Source organism: Salvia hispanica, chromosome 4, assembly GCF_023119035.1.
Source record: "Salvia hispanica cultivar TCC Black 2014 chromosome 4, UniMelb_Shisp_WGS_1.0, whole genome shotgun sequence".
In the NCBI taxonomy this organism is placed as follows: domain Eukaryota; kingdom Viridiplantae; phylum Streptophyta; class Magnoliopsida; order Lamiales; family Lamiaceae; genus Salvia; species Salvia hispanica.
Genome location: NC_062968.1, coordinates 41951923 through 41966495, shown reverse-complemented (window position 1 = coordinate 41966495; position 14573 = coordinate 41951923). Strand labels below are relative to the sequence as shown.

The 14573-nt window shown below is 35.8% G+C and overlaps 2 protein-coding genes across 5 annotated transcripts; one reads left to right on the top strand and one right to left on the bottom strand.

Moving 5' to 3' along the window:
* The first annotated feature begins 652 nt into the window (after positions 1 to 652).
* LOC125220066 (peptide chain release factor 1-like) lies at positions 653 to 4254 on the top strand. 4 transcript variants are annotated; one of them, XM_048122185.1, is made up of 8 exons: positions 653 to 764; positions 1983 to 2474; positions 2564 to 2639; positions 2747 to 2874; positions 2966 to 3036; positions 3113 to 3227; positions 3801 to 3851; positions 4030 to 4254. In XM_048122185.1, the coding sequence occupies exons 2-7, from the start codon at positions 2064 to 2066 to the stop codon at positions 3819 to 3821; spliced, it is 822 nt and encodes a 273-aa protein (XP_047978142.1). In that variant the 5' UTR covers positions 653 to 764; positions 1983 to 2063; the 3' UTR covers positions 3822 to 3851; positions 4030 to 4254. The 4 variants fall into 4 exon arrangements, with proteins under 4 accessions (XP_047978142.1, XP_047978141.1, XP_047978144.1 ...); XM_048122184.1 differs by having other exon boundaries at positions 1957 to 2474; XM_048122187.1 differs by lacking the exon at positions 653 to 764 and having other exon boundaries at positions 1957 to 2474; positions 3146 to 3227.
* A 956-nt stretch (positions 4255 to 5210) lies between these two features.
* On the bottom strand, positions 5211 to 11894 carry LOC125220065 (mitochondrial import receptor subunit TOM40-1-like). Its single transcript, XM_048122183.1, has 11 exons — positions 11592 to 11894; positions 10831 to 10912; positions 10614 to 10713; positions 10427 to 10522; positions 10264 to 10314; positions 10042 to 10107; positions 7728 to 7829; positions 6719 to 6787; positions 6543 to 6626; positions 5634 to 5729; positions 5211 to 5515 (listed from the first exon to the last, which is right to left on the bottom strand). Exons 1-11 carry the CDS (start codon positions 11725 to 11727, stop codon positions 5459 to 5461), a joined length of 939 nt encoding a protein of 312 aa, XP_047978140.1. The 5' UTR covers positions 11728 to 11894; the 3' UTR covers positions 5211 to 5458.
* Between the last annotated feature and the right edge of the window lie 2679 nt (positions 11895 to 14573).

Below are 14573 nucleotides of genomic sequence, written 5' to 3'. Positions count from 1 at the left end.
GAGCTTTATCAAAAAAAATGTGACATCTTTTATGGGACAAACTAAAAAAGAAAGTGTGACATTTATTATGGGACGAATGGAGTATATAATACTTCATATGTCCTACTATAACTAAGTCGTATTCTTTTTAAAAAAATAATACTCCATCTGTCCTACTATAACTAAGTCGTATATAATACTCCATCTGTCCTACTATAATTGAGTGATTTATTTTATTAAAAAGTAGTACATTTTCTTTCTTTAATTTATTCACTTTTTTATTATATTCTATTTATTTCTCTTTTATTATATTTCTTATTTTATTAATGCTACACTTAACCCATTTAACACAACTTTTTTAAATCACATGCTCAAAAGAATTTGTCATTATTAGAGAACGGAGGGAGTGCATTAAACTCTCCATCCGTTATAAGAGTCTCATTTGAGTTCGGCTGAGATTTAAAAAATACTACTTCCGTCCGGCGTCCAAAAAAAATAGACTAAGTTAACCATTTTGCGGTGTCCACAAAAAATTAGACCAATTCTAAATATGGAAAGTTATAAACAAATACTCCCTCCGTCCCAGATAATTTGGGACACTTTAACCCGACACGGATTTTAAGAAATCTAATAAAAAGTGAGTTGAACATGTTATTTATAATAAAAATAAATACAGAAGCCTATGCCGGACGAACATGATGTTTTGGGGCTTGTAAATTGGATCCATCTCCGATATCACACAACCTGATGCCATTCATCGCGCCTACTCTCTCACCTTATCCATGGTCAGATTTTAATCTCAATCCACACACACATATGTATGTTTGTTTGTCGACTAATACTATTGAGCTTCATTTGCTTAGGAACTAGGTATTTTGTTGGATTGTATAGTTGATAGTGATAATTGCTGCTGAATTGATGGGTGTTTTCATTTGTTAGAACTCCAGGGGATCCGTTACCGTGATCATGATTCGTGATACTAGTGATTATTAATCTTTTCCATTTAAGGGGGTGTTTGCTTTTCGGTGGATTCGTATCAGACAGGCTAATCCACCACACAATTTGATAGATTGAATAATTTCATGCTTGTTTGATCATGTAATTCCTTAAATACTCCGTTTTAGATTCTAGTGCCATTGTTTTAGTTTCATTGTATTCTGTTGGTTTTACTGATTCTCACTGGGATTCTATTTTGTGGGTGCCTGGCCTTTCCTAGTCTATTCTGTTGTTTATTTCCGAATCAGCTAAATGATGCCATTGTCGTATACCAACACAAATACTCCCTCCCTCCCATAGAAATAGGCTAATCGGGGATGGCACGTGTTTTAATGCGTACTTGGTAAAGTAAGAGAGGAGAAAAAGTGGTTGAAATAATGTAGTGGTTGAAATAGTGGTTGAGATGGGAATTCAAGAGCATGGTCATTTTGATTAGGAAATGAGATGGGCATTAACCTTAGAAAGGGATGTGATTGGAGAAAATGGAGGTTTATATGATTTATGGAATATGCAATAACATTCTGTAATATGAACACAAAAAGAGAAGGGGAAAAGAAGAAGAAAAAGTGAATATGTTCTGTTAATCCCAGTTTTATAGGGGGGGGGGGGGGTCATTTTTAGAAAAACGATGAGTTGAACTGAAGGAAGTAAGTAAGAAGAGAATGGATATTCCTTTCTAAATGAGAGTGAAGCATCTTAGTGAGAAAATTAGGTGTATGCTTTTTTCCAGATACATTTTGGAACGACTTGCCTTGCTGCTTGGTTTTGGTTATTATACTTTGGCATCTACAAACCATTCGTTACATGAATAAAGACACTCACTATTACTGTATAGTGTATAGGCTACTGTGAAAGTAATATGGGGAATGTAAAGACCATAAATTTTAACTAAATGTCCCTCTCGTAAGTGTGTCGTAAACAAATCCAGCTTTGTGTTTGTTTTGAAAGGGTTTCTTGTTGTGGTTCTAACTTCATTCACAGTTTTATGTCCTTCCTTCTTCATTCAGAAACAATAATGATGAATCATGTGTGCTGGTCAAGTGCTGCTTAGCTGTATAAATCATGCTTGCTGAACCATTTCAATTAAGATGGCTCATTCTATTCTGAGATCATTTTTAAAGTTCCCAAGCGGTGGCGTCTGCAGTTTCACAAAGCCTGCTTGTGCTTACTCGTGTTGGCATGTCAGTTTTTACATTAATAGGCGAGCTAATAAGAGTAGGATTTCGGATGGAGTAACAAGTTTCCAGTTTGTTAAAGAAGCTTGTATTAGAAGGTATCCCAGTGGAGCTATTGTGGCATGCTCTAGAAACTACAATTCAAATGTTACTAGTACTTTTGAGGCTGTTGATGGTGGCGAGTACCTAGCAATGACAGATGAGAAGCTAATGAGTCAGTGCGAGATGGATACATTTAAGGTATCAGGTCCAGGGGGACAGCACCGCAACAAGCGTGAGTCTGCTGTGCGTCTCAAGCATATTCCAACAGGAATCACAGCTCAGGTTTGTGCAGACCGTAGACGGCATGTTAATGTTTGTCCTTTGTTTATCTATCCACTAATTTCTGTACTTGTACTTTTGATATCAAACAGGCATCAGAGGATAGATCCCAACACAAAAATCGGGCAGCAGCACTTTCTCGTTTGCGCAAACTTTTAGCTCTCAGAGGTGCACATGTATAATATTTGGACTTTTACTCTAATGAATGAATGCTGATTTTCGTTAGATCTGGAATTTTATTCTGCACATGAACGAGTACTATTCCTTCTGTCTAGTTAGGAACACTATCGACCTTGAAACCTACGTACCTCCTCCAGAACTTGTTCAGATCCTTCCAACGAAGTCCACTATCAGATTGGACAAGGGGTCTCAGATTGGACCGAATAACCCCAAATTTGCTCTGGTTTACCTTAATGCCTTCTCATTATGACCAGCTCTTTTTTTTTAACACAACACAATTAAATTTGATGATTATTTATGTCCAAAATTTTCAGGGAATGCAAGCTTTGATTGACCTTATATTTGCAGTTGGAGGTTCTGTTTCAGATGCTGCAAAGAAATTAGGGTACTACTCTGAACAAACTTTAAATTATAAATCATTTTCTATGCTTGTGGTTGTCAAATATTATACACTTCCTTAGAAGTCCTAGAGTCTTCCGTCTGATGACCGTTAGGTTGAGCACTGGAGCTTTATCACGGTTGATATTATCTGATGATTCTCTTCGACAAGCCGTCAATGAATTCAGGGTTGAAAAGGTAACTTTTTATACATCAGACGTGTATGTTTAACCTTATATGTTCACGAGCACGATTTTAGGTTCTTAAAGGCTTAATACAATAATACTGGCTCTTTCCACTTCCAGAGAAATGCCATTGTCTGGTAGGTAGCCTGACATTGCTTTTCAGCGTTATATAGGTCCCTTAAGGTTTAAGAGAGATGTCAAGTATTGAGTATAGATAAAGGACGGTAATCTTACCATAGGGGATTTCAGAATTCTGTTTATATTTCTGTTTCCGTTTTCATGGCTGTTGTGCGTTATGCTACTTATGCCGTCATATTATCGAGATTACACAATCCACCCGCTTTTCACTTTGTATCAGATTCATATATTAATTTGTATGCTATTAGACATGTTGGAGGATACACTATTTGTAGAGGTTTAGGTAAACTTACTCGTGATTCAGCACCTCGATCAAGCTGGATAAAGGAATAATTTGTTTAGCTGATATACATTCAACATTGTGGACTTCCTTATTACTTGACATGCCTCATTACAACCTCTGCTTAACATCACAATTTTACAATACAAATTTTGTGGATTATCTTAGGGTATGAAGCCTCTCAAGTAGGACTCTCACCAGACAGCCAAATGTTTTGAGGTACTGTTTCTCCTTCAAATCTGGCTCTTATATTTTCTTTCTTATGTGTGGAAATAAGAGAAAGCATGAGTTAATTCTAATTAATGCTAGCCAGGAATAGGAGCTGCAGCATAATTACGTTATGTATTTTTTTGAGAAACTATTACTGCATAATAGTTTTATTATTGAATCAAACCAGGAAGCAATGATTAGCCAATGTTGAATCAATGAGGCTACAACACAGAATCTTGCAAGAAAGGGTATAATGCTAAAGGACCCGCGTTTCTTTTAGATGTAAAACTGTAGCCTAGAAACTCATGTTCTTAAGAAAAAATGTGCACAATGTTTGGATTAGTTTGGTTGTATTTGTTTATTATATTATTGCTTTTTAATATTTCTCTAATAAATTCTTAAATCTTTTTAATTTGTGTTTTTAGATCTTTTTCTTTAGTCTAAAGGGTTACTTGTTTATAAATACATGAACCAACATTTTTTATTTTCCCATGGAACTTACTTTTTTTAATAGAAATTTAAAAACAGATGCGGCAATTTAAAGCTTACGTGATGATCAAAACTACGTCGTTTTTAATTTATTATTTAAAAACACATTAAAATTAAAATTCCACATTTCAACCTGCCTTCCCCTATCCATTCTCTCTCTTCATTTGAGCTACATCTCTCCACCGTAGATGATATGGAAATGTTTGAGTTGCATAATTGTGCTTGGAGGTTTCAAAGTAGTGCTTTAAGTGGAGAATTTTGCTTTTAATATAATGCACAGAGATGTTCATCTTTGGAGAATCATACTGAGACCGACAATTCCTTTGGACCACCTTTTTGGAGGAGCAAAACACTTCTCTTTCTTCTCTCCTCCCTTGCTATGCACATGAACGAGTGAGTTTGGTCAGAGAAAATGGAGGAAAAACCACAGTTTTGAGGTGCAATTTCTGAGTGGAAGTCATCATTAACATCCAATGCAAAAGACTTGAAGACTAATTTTACGGTGTTTTAATTAATATAATTAAAGTAAAATACACGCTGTGATGAAAATATTTATTATTTTTATAAATGGGAAATGGAATTTTACAATTTTTTAATTCAAAATATTTTCCAGTACATAATATGCTCCAACAATCTACCACTCATGCGGTCATGCTCCTCAAACATACTCCTTACTTAGTATATCCCTTGTCCAAACTCTCCCATTTGTAGTGGAAGTAGGTCAAAGCCTTCTATGCATCTAACTCTCAGATACGAACTATATATCCAATTATGATTTTGGGATGCTGAGATTAAATTTTTTATATTTTGTTGTAATGATAGGGACTTTTATATAAAAATTCATGCACCATACCAAAAAATTCGATAATATTATACAAATTGAAAGAACATCTTCTCATTTATTATAGCTATAGAGCAAAGTTGTCTCGAATTAAAAGAATATCGCCAACCTGGAAAAAAACATCTACTAGCAAATGCGCAGCAGCAGATCTCCTTGCTAACGAATTAAGGTCATCTGAGCATACAAAACTGATTCCAGTTTAAGAGGAAAGGGATTACCCAACTCCTGCTCTCACCTTGTAATTATCCGCATAATTTAAGACCCGATACCAAATATGGTCCATGTCCTATTCTCCTACTGTCAAGCCAAACCCAAACTTGTAATCTTTTTTTCGGTGATCTATCTGCAAGTCACAATTTGTGAACACATTAAGAAAAGTTTACACCGGGAAACAAAAGTAGCAGCTGAGGGAGTTTTGGAGGGAGTGGGAAGGGTGCCATTGTTCACCCTGTTGTACTCACCTCAGCAGAAAGAAGAAAATTAAGACCCATATTGAGCCTCTCCTCAAGGAAAGCAGACACTGAGCCATTGGAGTCGATCTTTCCTCGCAGGCGGCACTGCCAAGAAACAAAAGTAGCCGGTTAGATGGCATCTCTATTTGAACAATAGCACTACTTGTGTCACGAAAGCTAATTAGAAAATTTAGGCAAATATTATGTTTCAGAAAAGCACATCTGACAAGTTAGTTTATCAGATTAGGCGAAAAATAGGGGTGCATTTTATATGGTGCAAGGAGAATAAACCTAAAGCAGGCTGCATTAACAAAGGAGGGAAGGTCAGCCAATTGTTAACTAATACCTATTACAACAAAAAAACAAAATTCAGTTTGAGCTATCATATGCAAAGTTGATGGATAGTTACAGCTAGAAAACTTTCAGTATCTCCAATACTACTAACCAATATGAATGAGAATTGGACAGACGCATCCAATGGTTCCCATGGTAAAGCTTACCATGTAAGACAAAAGAAGTCCAGTGTTTCAAAAATGATGAGCAATGGATGCATTAGAGGGAATGACATTATGATCTAACAGCATTCATACACACTAAACCACCAACTTTAATGTTTAATCATGAACAATTTTAGGATACGTTATATGCACACCTGATAAAAGCACCATAATTTGCTCTATTAATATATAGTACTCCCTCCATCTCATGGTAGGTGAGGCACTTCTCTACTTTATTCTCTCTTACTTTACTCTCTCTCCACTTATTGTGGGAGTGTATGCACATATATGATTTCCACAACTAAATAAATGATTATAGACCCAACAACAAAAGGTAATGAATAAAAAATGCAACTATTCAAACACTAACCTGCATGTTATTACATCAAAATAAATTTTTTACTGTTGAAACAAATATTACCTGCCGAAGAATGTAATCATAACCAACGCTGGATGTTACATCCCCAGACATATAGTTATACATGAAGTCAGTTGCCAGAGAAACCTGAAGGCAAAACAATTTGACATTAGGTATACAAACATGAAAAAAGAAATGGAATCACTATTATTTGGAAACACAGAATAAACTCAGATCACCTTGTCAGATACTTTCTGGACATAGCTAAGGGCTACCATCCCAGTGCTGGCAACTTGTCCAGTTGCTACCTGAAATTGAAAAAGTCAAATAGACAATATTGAATCATTGATTTGTATCTTTCTAACCACAAGTCATAGAAAACTGGAGGAATCGCTCATCAAAGGTAGGGGTAGCTAAATCAGTTGTTTACCATTCAAGTTTAACATCACAGATTGAGCAAATATTTCAATCTCAATATGGAGGTCAGATTATGTTATATCCATGGGTCATATTCACAAGAAAAGGTCAGTTAAACACTCTCAAAAGAGCCTTTCATTAAGGTCCAGCTAGAGCCACTTCCCCATACAGATACAGAATAGTGACAATATGACCTCAAGTTATGCAGAAATGAAGGAAACAATGGCAAGACAGAGACTACTTATGAATTGAAGTTATACTTGGAAAAAAAATCTTCACCAGCTTAACCCAGTACCCACAGAAAATGAAAAATGCAAGTGTTAAATCTAATGGGCACAGCCATCTGAAGGCTTCATTTGGTTAAGTTTTGAGGATGCTACCCAATTTTTCTATATCTCGGTTCATATAATCATTACTAACAGAGGCTTCTCAGTGCTTAGATACTTGCAAGATGCAGATGAAGCACTTTGGGCAGATGTTAGGCAACAAAAAGTGAAAGTTCACAATAAAAATGTGTGTGTGTGAGAGAGAGAGAGAGAGAGAGAGGAAGAGAAAAAATTTCTCCTAACAGAAGGAAAACGAAGGAATGTAGGAGCAAAAAAAATCCAATAAGAATTGCTCCCTCCTTCCCATTATTCATTATCCATGGCTTGTATTCTTTTGCAAGGCGTCCCATATAACATGGCATGTTTCCTTTTAAAGACACCTCTATTACTCACACGACTAACGACTTTAAAAATATATATTCCCCACCACTTTACACTACTTTCCATATCTCCTAAATGTGCGAGCCCAAAAGAAATGTGCCATAAATATGGGAAGGAGGAGTACCATCTTGTCAGTGTTATAACGTGCTGCATAGCCAATGCCAGACTTCCGATGTTGTCCAGCCCAGAATACCTCGCCACCTAAAGATAAATTACGAGTCACACTCTGCAAGCATACATGAGAAGAATTGGTCAGTACAACATAAATTTATATTCATATTCACAACTCATTTATAGAGTCAACTGTGGCATTAGGAACACATACATCTTACCGCACTAAAGAATAACAAATTTGGTTTTCATAGTCAAAAAAGCATTTAGTCAATCAATGCTGTAAATTCATCAAGTTCTGAGAGCGATTACGTGTAGATACTGGACAGCATATTAACTTATGAAGGAATTCTACAGCCATCAATATTTTTGTCAAAAACGAAGGAGCTTTAGAATCATTCATAATTACAAAAACAGAAATTTATCCAGTTCATTTTTGCCATTTTGGTACCTCTACAAAAATTAGCCACTTTCCATTTAGATACTACCAGAAAATATTACCATCAATATATCAACTTACTTACATTTCTACCACATGGCCCACCATTTCCTCCACTCACAATACACCAACCACTTCTTTTAAAATCCTAGTCACTCAATTAGGCCTATTTTGAGAGATGAGGGAGTATTAGACTTCAGTTTAATACTTTAAGACATACCCCTCTCATCCCACAAGAATATGCACTATTTCCTTTTTAGTCCATCCCACAAGAATATGCATTTTCTAGTTTTGGAAAGTCTTTTCTCTAATGAGGTGGGACCGATTCTCCACTAACAATACTTTAATTACTTTTTCTCTCTACCTCTCTCTTACTTTACCAATGTTACATTAAAACTCATGCCGAACCCAAAATTATTAAGTATTTATGACTTACGAACTTCTATTGTTTTTGTGTTTCCATATATTTTTTATGCTTTTATGTTTTTTATTGTATTACCTATAATATTTATGGATTGTGGTTTATGCCCCCAGACCGCCCCAAGGCTTATGCCAAGGCCTGTCAAATTGGATACTCGCGGATGCCCGATCCGAAAATTTCGGGTACCCGATCCCGAATTTCCCAAAATTTAATGCCTGATACCCGATCCGAATCCAGTCCCGAAAAGCCAGGTATCCAATCCCGATTTTGGATTTTTTTATTTTTTATTTTTTTATTTATTTAAGAAAATAAGCTACAAACCTTTAAAAATACAAACTTGTAGTTCGAATTTGATACAAACTTAAAGTAGTTGAAATTTAAGAGAAAAAAACTACTACATATTTTTAAAAATAAAAAATTCATAAGTTATAAACCCCTTATTAATCCATAATAAACATCTCAAAACATACATTAACCCAAAATATGACTTAGAGTGAAGGATTTTGGGAGTACATTTAATTTTTAAATAATAGAATTAATACATTATTTATTTAATTTAATAAATTAAATATAAAAAATTGGGTAATTCGGGTAATTTGGGTATACCCGATCGGGTATCGAGTTATCCGATACCCGATAATCCAAAAATCCTATACCCAAACCCAATCCCGAAACCCGAAAAATCGGGTATCGGATATCCAATTACCTGATATTTCGAGTTTGGATATTGGGTATCCAATTACCGATATCCATTTTGACACCCCTACTTATGCCTCAGCATATGCCTCTTGAGGCAGCAGGTGACTGTCTCTGCTTAAACATACTCCCTCCGTCCCACTGAAGATGACTCACTTTCCTTTTTGGTTTATCCCAACCAAGATGACTCATTACTAAAATCAGAAACACTTTAATCTTTACTTTATTCTCTCCTTCTTACTTTATTCTCTCCACTTAACACAAAATAAAATTGCATAAAATCTCATGCCGCCCAAGGAAGGGGTCATCTTCCTTGGGACGGAGGAGTATTTTATAACCTTCATTATTTATGCATTGGTTTCCCCATTAAATTACTACAAAATATACTACATATTCGTTCTTCAGACTATCAAACTTGTTGCCCTCTAACTGGATTGTAACAAATCAAGTATAGTTTCCCAAGCCATGAACTCCTTAAGTCTTCTGTAAATCCAGATGCAAATATTCAACTTAGAAATGTGAAGCCATATACAATGATTTACCCATTCCAGCCAACTTGCTAGATCAGCTAATGCTACAAGCCAATAACTCACCACACAAAGAAATCTGTAAAGAATTTTAAAATTATGATACCATTGTGGAAACTAACCTGGACTATAGAAGTTACCAGATTTTTAAATATACCCAAGGTTCAAGCACATGCTCTACAACTTTAATAGTTTGATTGATTATCTATGTAAATATCTTCCAAATCAGAGTCAGATTATTCACCTGGATGTAACTTGCACCAAGTAAGGCCCCATTTCCTACTTGAAACTGAGTCCTATAATCTGAACCCTGTATACCATGTGAAGAGAGCACTTGTTAGCTTCAATTTGTACACCTATGTCCAACACCGCATCAATTATATGATGAACGAGTACCATCATGGTAAACTTAAGAAAGAGAATTTAGAATGTTAACATGCCAAAGAATTAAATATACAACAATTACCTTATAATCAAAATTGAACATGCCATGAGACATATGAGGCTCGTTGGTGAGCTACAGATAAACAAAACAGATATTATTATTATATAATTTCATGGTATGAATTCAGGAGTATCGGACAGCCCTTGGACAGCTGTCGACTTTACGAGTTGACAAATATGCCTACCTGGGCATTGCCCTTCAAGGTAAGATTATCAGCCAGATCGCATTTTAGTCTTGCATTTAGTCTACCATCTGTCATCACCCTCCCAAAAAGCATCAACTGCAAGAAAAAAGTAATGACTCTTCATTAACCAAACTAGCCTAGTAAGTAGCCTTTATATAAGTAAGATAATATAGTAGACAGTGACTACCTTTGGATCTATAAAGTTGGCCCCAAACTCATAATTAGCAGTGGGGATTTTAATTGTCTCGGCAGATTGAGCAGGAATCTCAGTAGGTCCCATCATCACACTAAAGGCAGATGAATTAGCACTTAAAACAATATGCACTAAGGGGAAAATGGACAGCAATTAATGATACGCAAATGTTAAATACGTACTGTACAGCAAAAGTACAAAGGTGTATAACCTGTGGCTGAGTGAAAAACTTTGGTTGAGTCCTTTTGTAAAATCAAAACGCAATCCTTCAAAGAGTTCTGGCTTCAATGACACTGGCAGTAACAAGTTCCAATAGAAATTTAATTATACCCCATCATTACAAAAAATAGGAAAAAACTGGCTACGGAGAATTAAATAAACTTATATACATAAACATGTAAACTAAAATCCTATAGATGTCCCTATCTAGACAATAAACCTTAATGGTTGGTATATTCCCACGATTTTTAGATACAAGCTGAATTTATCAGCTGGATTCAAGAATTATAAGCACAATTCATAAAAGAGGCTAAAATATGAAATGATAGACAAATTATTTGACACTGCAATCGAGCTTCACATAGAATGGCACGGTGTATTCATCTTTACAACATTAATCAACATGCAATTTTGACTTTACAATCTAAAGCAACAGCTACAAAGTAACTAGAACTGCATTGTTGCATATTCAAGCTATGGAAAATATCCTGGCTGCTCGCTGTTAGTTGCTTCATCAATAACCACTTTAGAGCAGCTGAGTTTAGCAGTAAAACTGGCCTATTTAGTTAGGGTTCAAACCAGCTCCTCACAGTAATTCGTGTCAACATCGATTTACAACCAGAAACAAAATCAAAACCCATGAACATAGACAATAGAACCAACCTGCACCGTAAACACAAAATGCAGACAAATTGCAAAACACAGCTACATCAAACGCCAAAATGAAAATAGAGAAAAGTGAGATGCACTAACTGAGTGCCTCCCGGTGAATTTCTTCGTAGGGAATGGGGCAAGGCAGATTTAGGTAGTCAACTTTAGGCTGCTCCACATCTGAACTCGAAGCGGCGGCCGCTAGAACGGCGGGGGCCGGAGGAGTAAGCGCTGCCATTTCCAGCTAACTCTGAGCCGTTGCCGAGGAATTGTTTCCGATTGCGGAGATTGAAGTTGAAGAAGAGTGGCGTTAAAATCTTCTTCTTTCTCGGAGAAAAAGCGGCTATTTAATGTTCAGAAACTTGAGCTAAAAACATTGCCTTCCCCAAAATCATAAAACCCTAAAACCCACCGATTTTGACCCGATCCATTTCGAGGATAAATATGGATATGCATTAGTGCAGGTAAACCATTTTTTTCACTTTTTGTTTTTATTTTATACTAGTACTTTACAGTTTACATTTTTAATTATCTCACGATCATATTTTTCTGAAGTGATACAATGATAGAGAATATAATAAGGTATTGACCATATATGAATGCTAACTTGCAAAATACTCATCCATTAGTAAATGTCTCGTGTTGTCATTTTTATTCCTCCAGCGAAAATTGTTTTATTTATTTTTTTACTAACATTTTTACATTCACATTCTACTATATTAATAAAGCATGTGCCATATCTAATATGGACTTGTAACTGTGAACACAAGAGAGTAAAGAATAATTAAATTCATGATAATCTATATTCACTCATAAAGTTTTCAATTGGAATTTCAGACATCTATAGATTAGTTCAAGGGATACTCTATGAACACTTAAAAAAAATAGATGTGCATACTTTAAATAATTGTCAAGTCATCACACTAATATGTGAACTTTTAGGCCTAGCCTTCCTTTCGCTTTCGACCTTTATATATAGGAAAATAAAAGAAAAAAATAATAGTACTCGACATAAAATAACCTTCGTCTAAATTTGATATGCATCTATTCTACTAGTGATATGGATCTTAAACTAATCACTTAAGAGGTTTATGTTACCTTGTGCATCAATTAATCTGGGGGTTTAATCACTTCACTTAAAAGGTGTGACGCAGAATTACTTGAGACTAATTAAATAAAGAGATTTAATTACATGATACAGTAATTAAGTTATGATATTTAATTATGTTAGACCAAGTTAAATCATGATATTTAATTACTTGTGGTGTTAACTAAATAAAGAAGATTTAACTACTTGTGACTAGTTAAATAAGAGATTTAATTATTTGGAGCTAATTAAATCGAAGTCAAACAAATTAACTTAAAGAGCTCTTAAATGTCGTGAACCACCACGTCAACTATGTTTGGGGTGAAGAATCACTCAGAGACCTCTTAAATGCCGGGAACCGTCAAAGTCTGAAAGAAAACAAGAGTGATGTGAGATGTTGACCATGCGATAACTCGGGTACCTTCTATGTATCTAACTTTGTCTTGTTGGTAACGAATCTCATGGTCAACAAGAATTTGAGGGTTTTTTTTCTTTTAAGTAAACTCTTATAGAAATTAGGAAAATTACAACTGATGTCAAGAGGACTCGAACTCGGCACCTTATACAATAATGTCTAAGCTCCTTGACGCAAGGACAAGGGCTCTGGACCAGCGAGAATTTGATAGGTGAATATGGGAAACTTGCTTGGAGTGAGGTTGCCCCACCAAGAGCTCCACTTCATGCTTTCTTCTACACGTAAGAGTGACCAGTGGCAGATCCGGGGAGGGGCATGAGGGGACGATTACCCCTTCCTCCCTGGCGACCCGCTACCATGGACCTGACGTAAATTTTCCATAGACGCCCCCTCCGATAACTTCCGACGTTGCCCCTTCCCCCTCCGTTAGCTTCCGTTAAATTTTATTTCGCCCCTTCCCTTTTAGGATCTTGGATCTGTAATTCAATACCAAAGAGAGGCTCTTCAGACTTGGTGTTGTCGGGATTGAGGATGACTGGTGTGTTTCGTGCAGGGAAGAAACTGAATCTATTGAACATCCGTTTTTCGCATGCAAGCCATCTAGCAGCCTATGGTATTCTATTGTGATCGATGGAACATCTTATTGTATCTCCCCAACCACCCAAAGGAATGTTTGTTTTCTTAGATTGGTGCTCCTTTCAAGAAGTTCGACAAAACCCCATAGACATCTATGTTTATGTCTTGGCACTTGGGCAAAAGGATGGTGTCCGAACTTCTCATTGCCACCGGAGCTTTGTTTTTGAGAATCTAGACCGTATTAGAGAATGGAAAGCCCCAAGAAAGTCAAGAAGAGGTGCGTTTTGAGTTATGGTTCTTGTGTTGCTTTGTACTCCCCTTTGTCGTGTCTATTTTGATGTTTGGATTGATATCATGTGGTCATGTACTTCTTCCTTCTGCTTTGTCTTTGTTTTTTTGTTTTTGGCTTTCGATTGGCTAGTTGATGATGTTTAGTTCCATGATAGTGGTGGAGGAGGTGAGGGGGCTTAAGCCCCTCCCAAACCATTCTTTTTATAAATTTCTATTGCAAAATTTTTTAAAACTTTTCGAACTTATAGTCAGTCCTCGCCAAGTTAATAGCTTTGATGTCTAAATTATTAGAGGTTTAATCGGCTGAAAATTAAAATTACAAATAAAACTTCATAACAATGGCCGCCGCATATTAAGTTGAAAAGAGGAAGACGATGAATTAGTTAAAAGCCATTAAACTTAAATGAATAATAATAAAAGCAGAAAAAGTCAATGCCTACACCCTACTTAAAACAACACTTGTTAGACGTGTTAGCTTTACAAATATTGATAAAAGTGTCACCACATTTTAAAGTTATTAATAACACTTTTAAATTGATTCATAAAGTTCACCCAACGCTTTATCATTTAAAAGTAACTAATTAAAAACTAAGGATTTTGTCTTTGTTCAGCCCTACCCCATTCAAAGTTATTCCAAACGGCAGAAAAAAAAACAAAACTTCTCCCACAAATTCCAAACGATAAATACTTGTCTTCTTCACAACTTTAATTGGTG

Coding starts and splice junctions, on each gene's coding strand:
- LOC125220066 (XM_048122185.1), top strand. CDS start 2,064: ATGGCTCATTCTATTCTGAGATCATTTTTAAAGTTCCCAAGCGGTGGC. Junction 2,875..2,965: donor ATAACCCCAAATTTGCTCTG/GTTTACCTTAAT, acceptor CAAAATTTTCAG/GGAATGCAAGCTTTGATTGA. Junction 3,037..3,112: donor GATGCTGCAAAGAAATTAGG/GTACTACTCTGA, acceptor ACACTTCCTTAG/AAGTCCTAGAGTCTTCCGTC.
- LOC125220065 (XM_048122183.1), bottom strand. CDS start 11,727: ATGGCAGCGCTTACTCCTCCGGCCCCCGCCGTTCTAGCGGCCGCCGCT. Junction 5,730..6,542: donor ATGATTACATTCTTCGGCAG/GTAATATTTGTT, acceptor GTTTCTTGGCAG/TGCCGCCTGCGAGGAAAGAT. Junction 5,516..5,633: donor ATTTTCTTCTTTCTGCTGAG/GTGAGTACAACA, acceptor TGTGACTTGCAG/ATAGATCACCGAAAAAAAGA.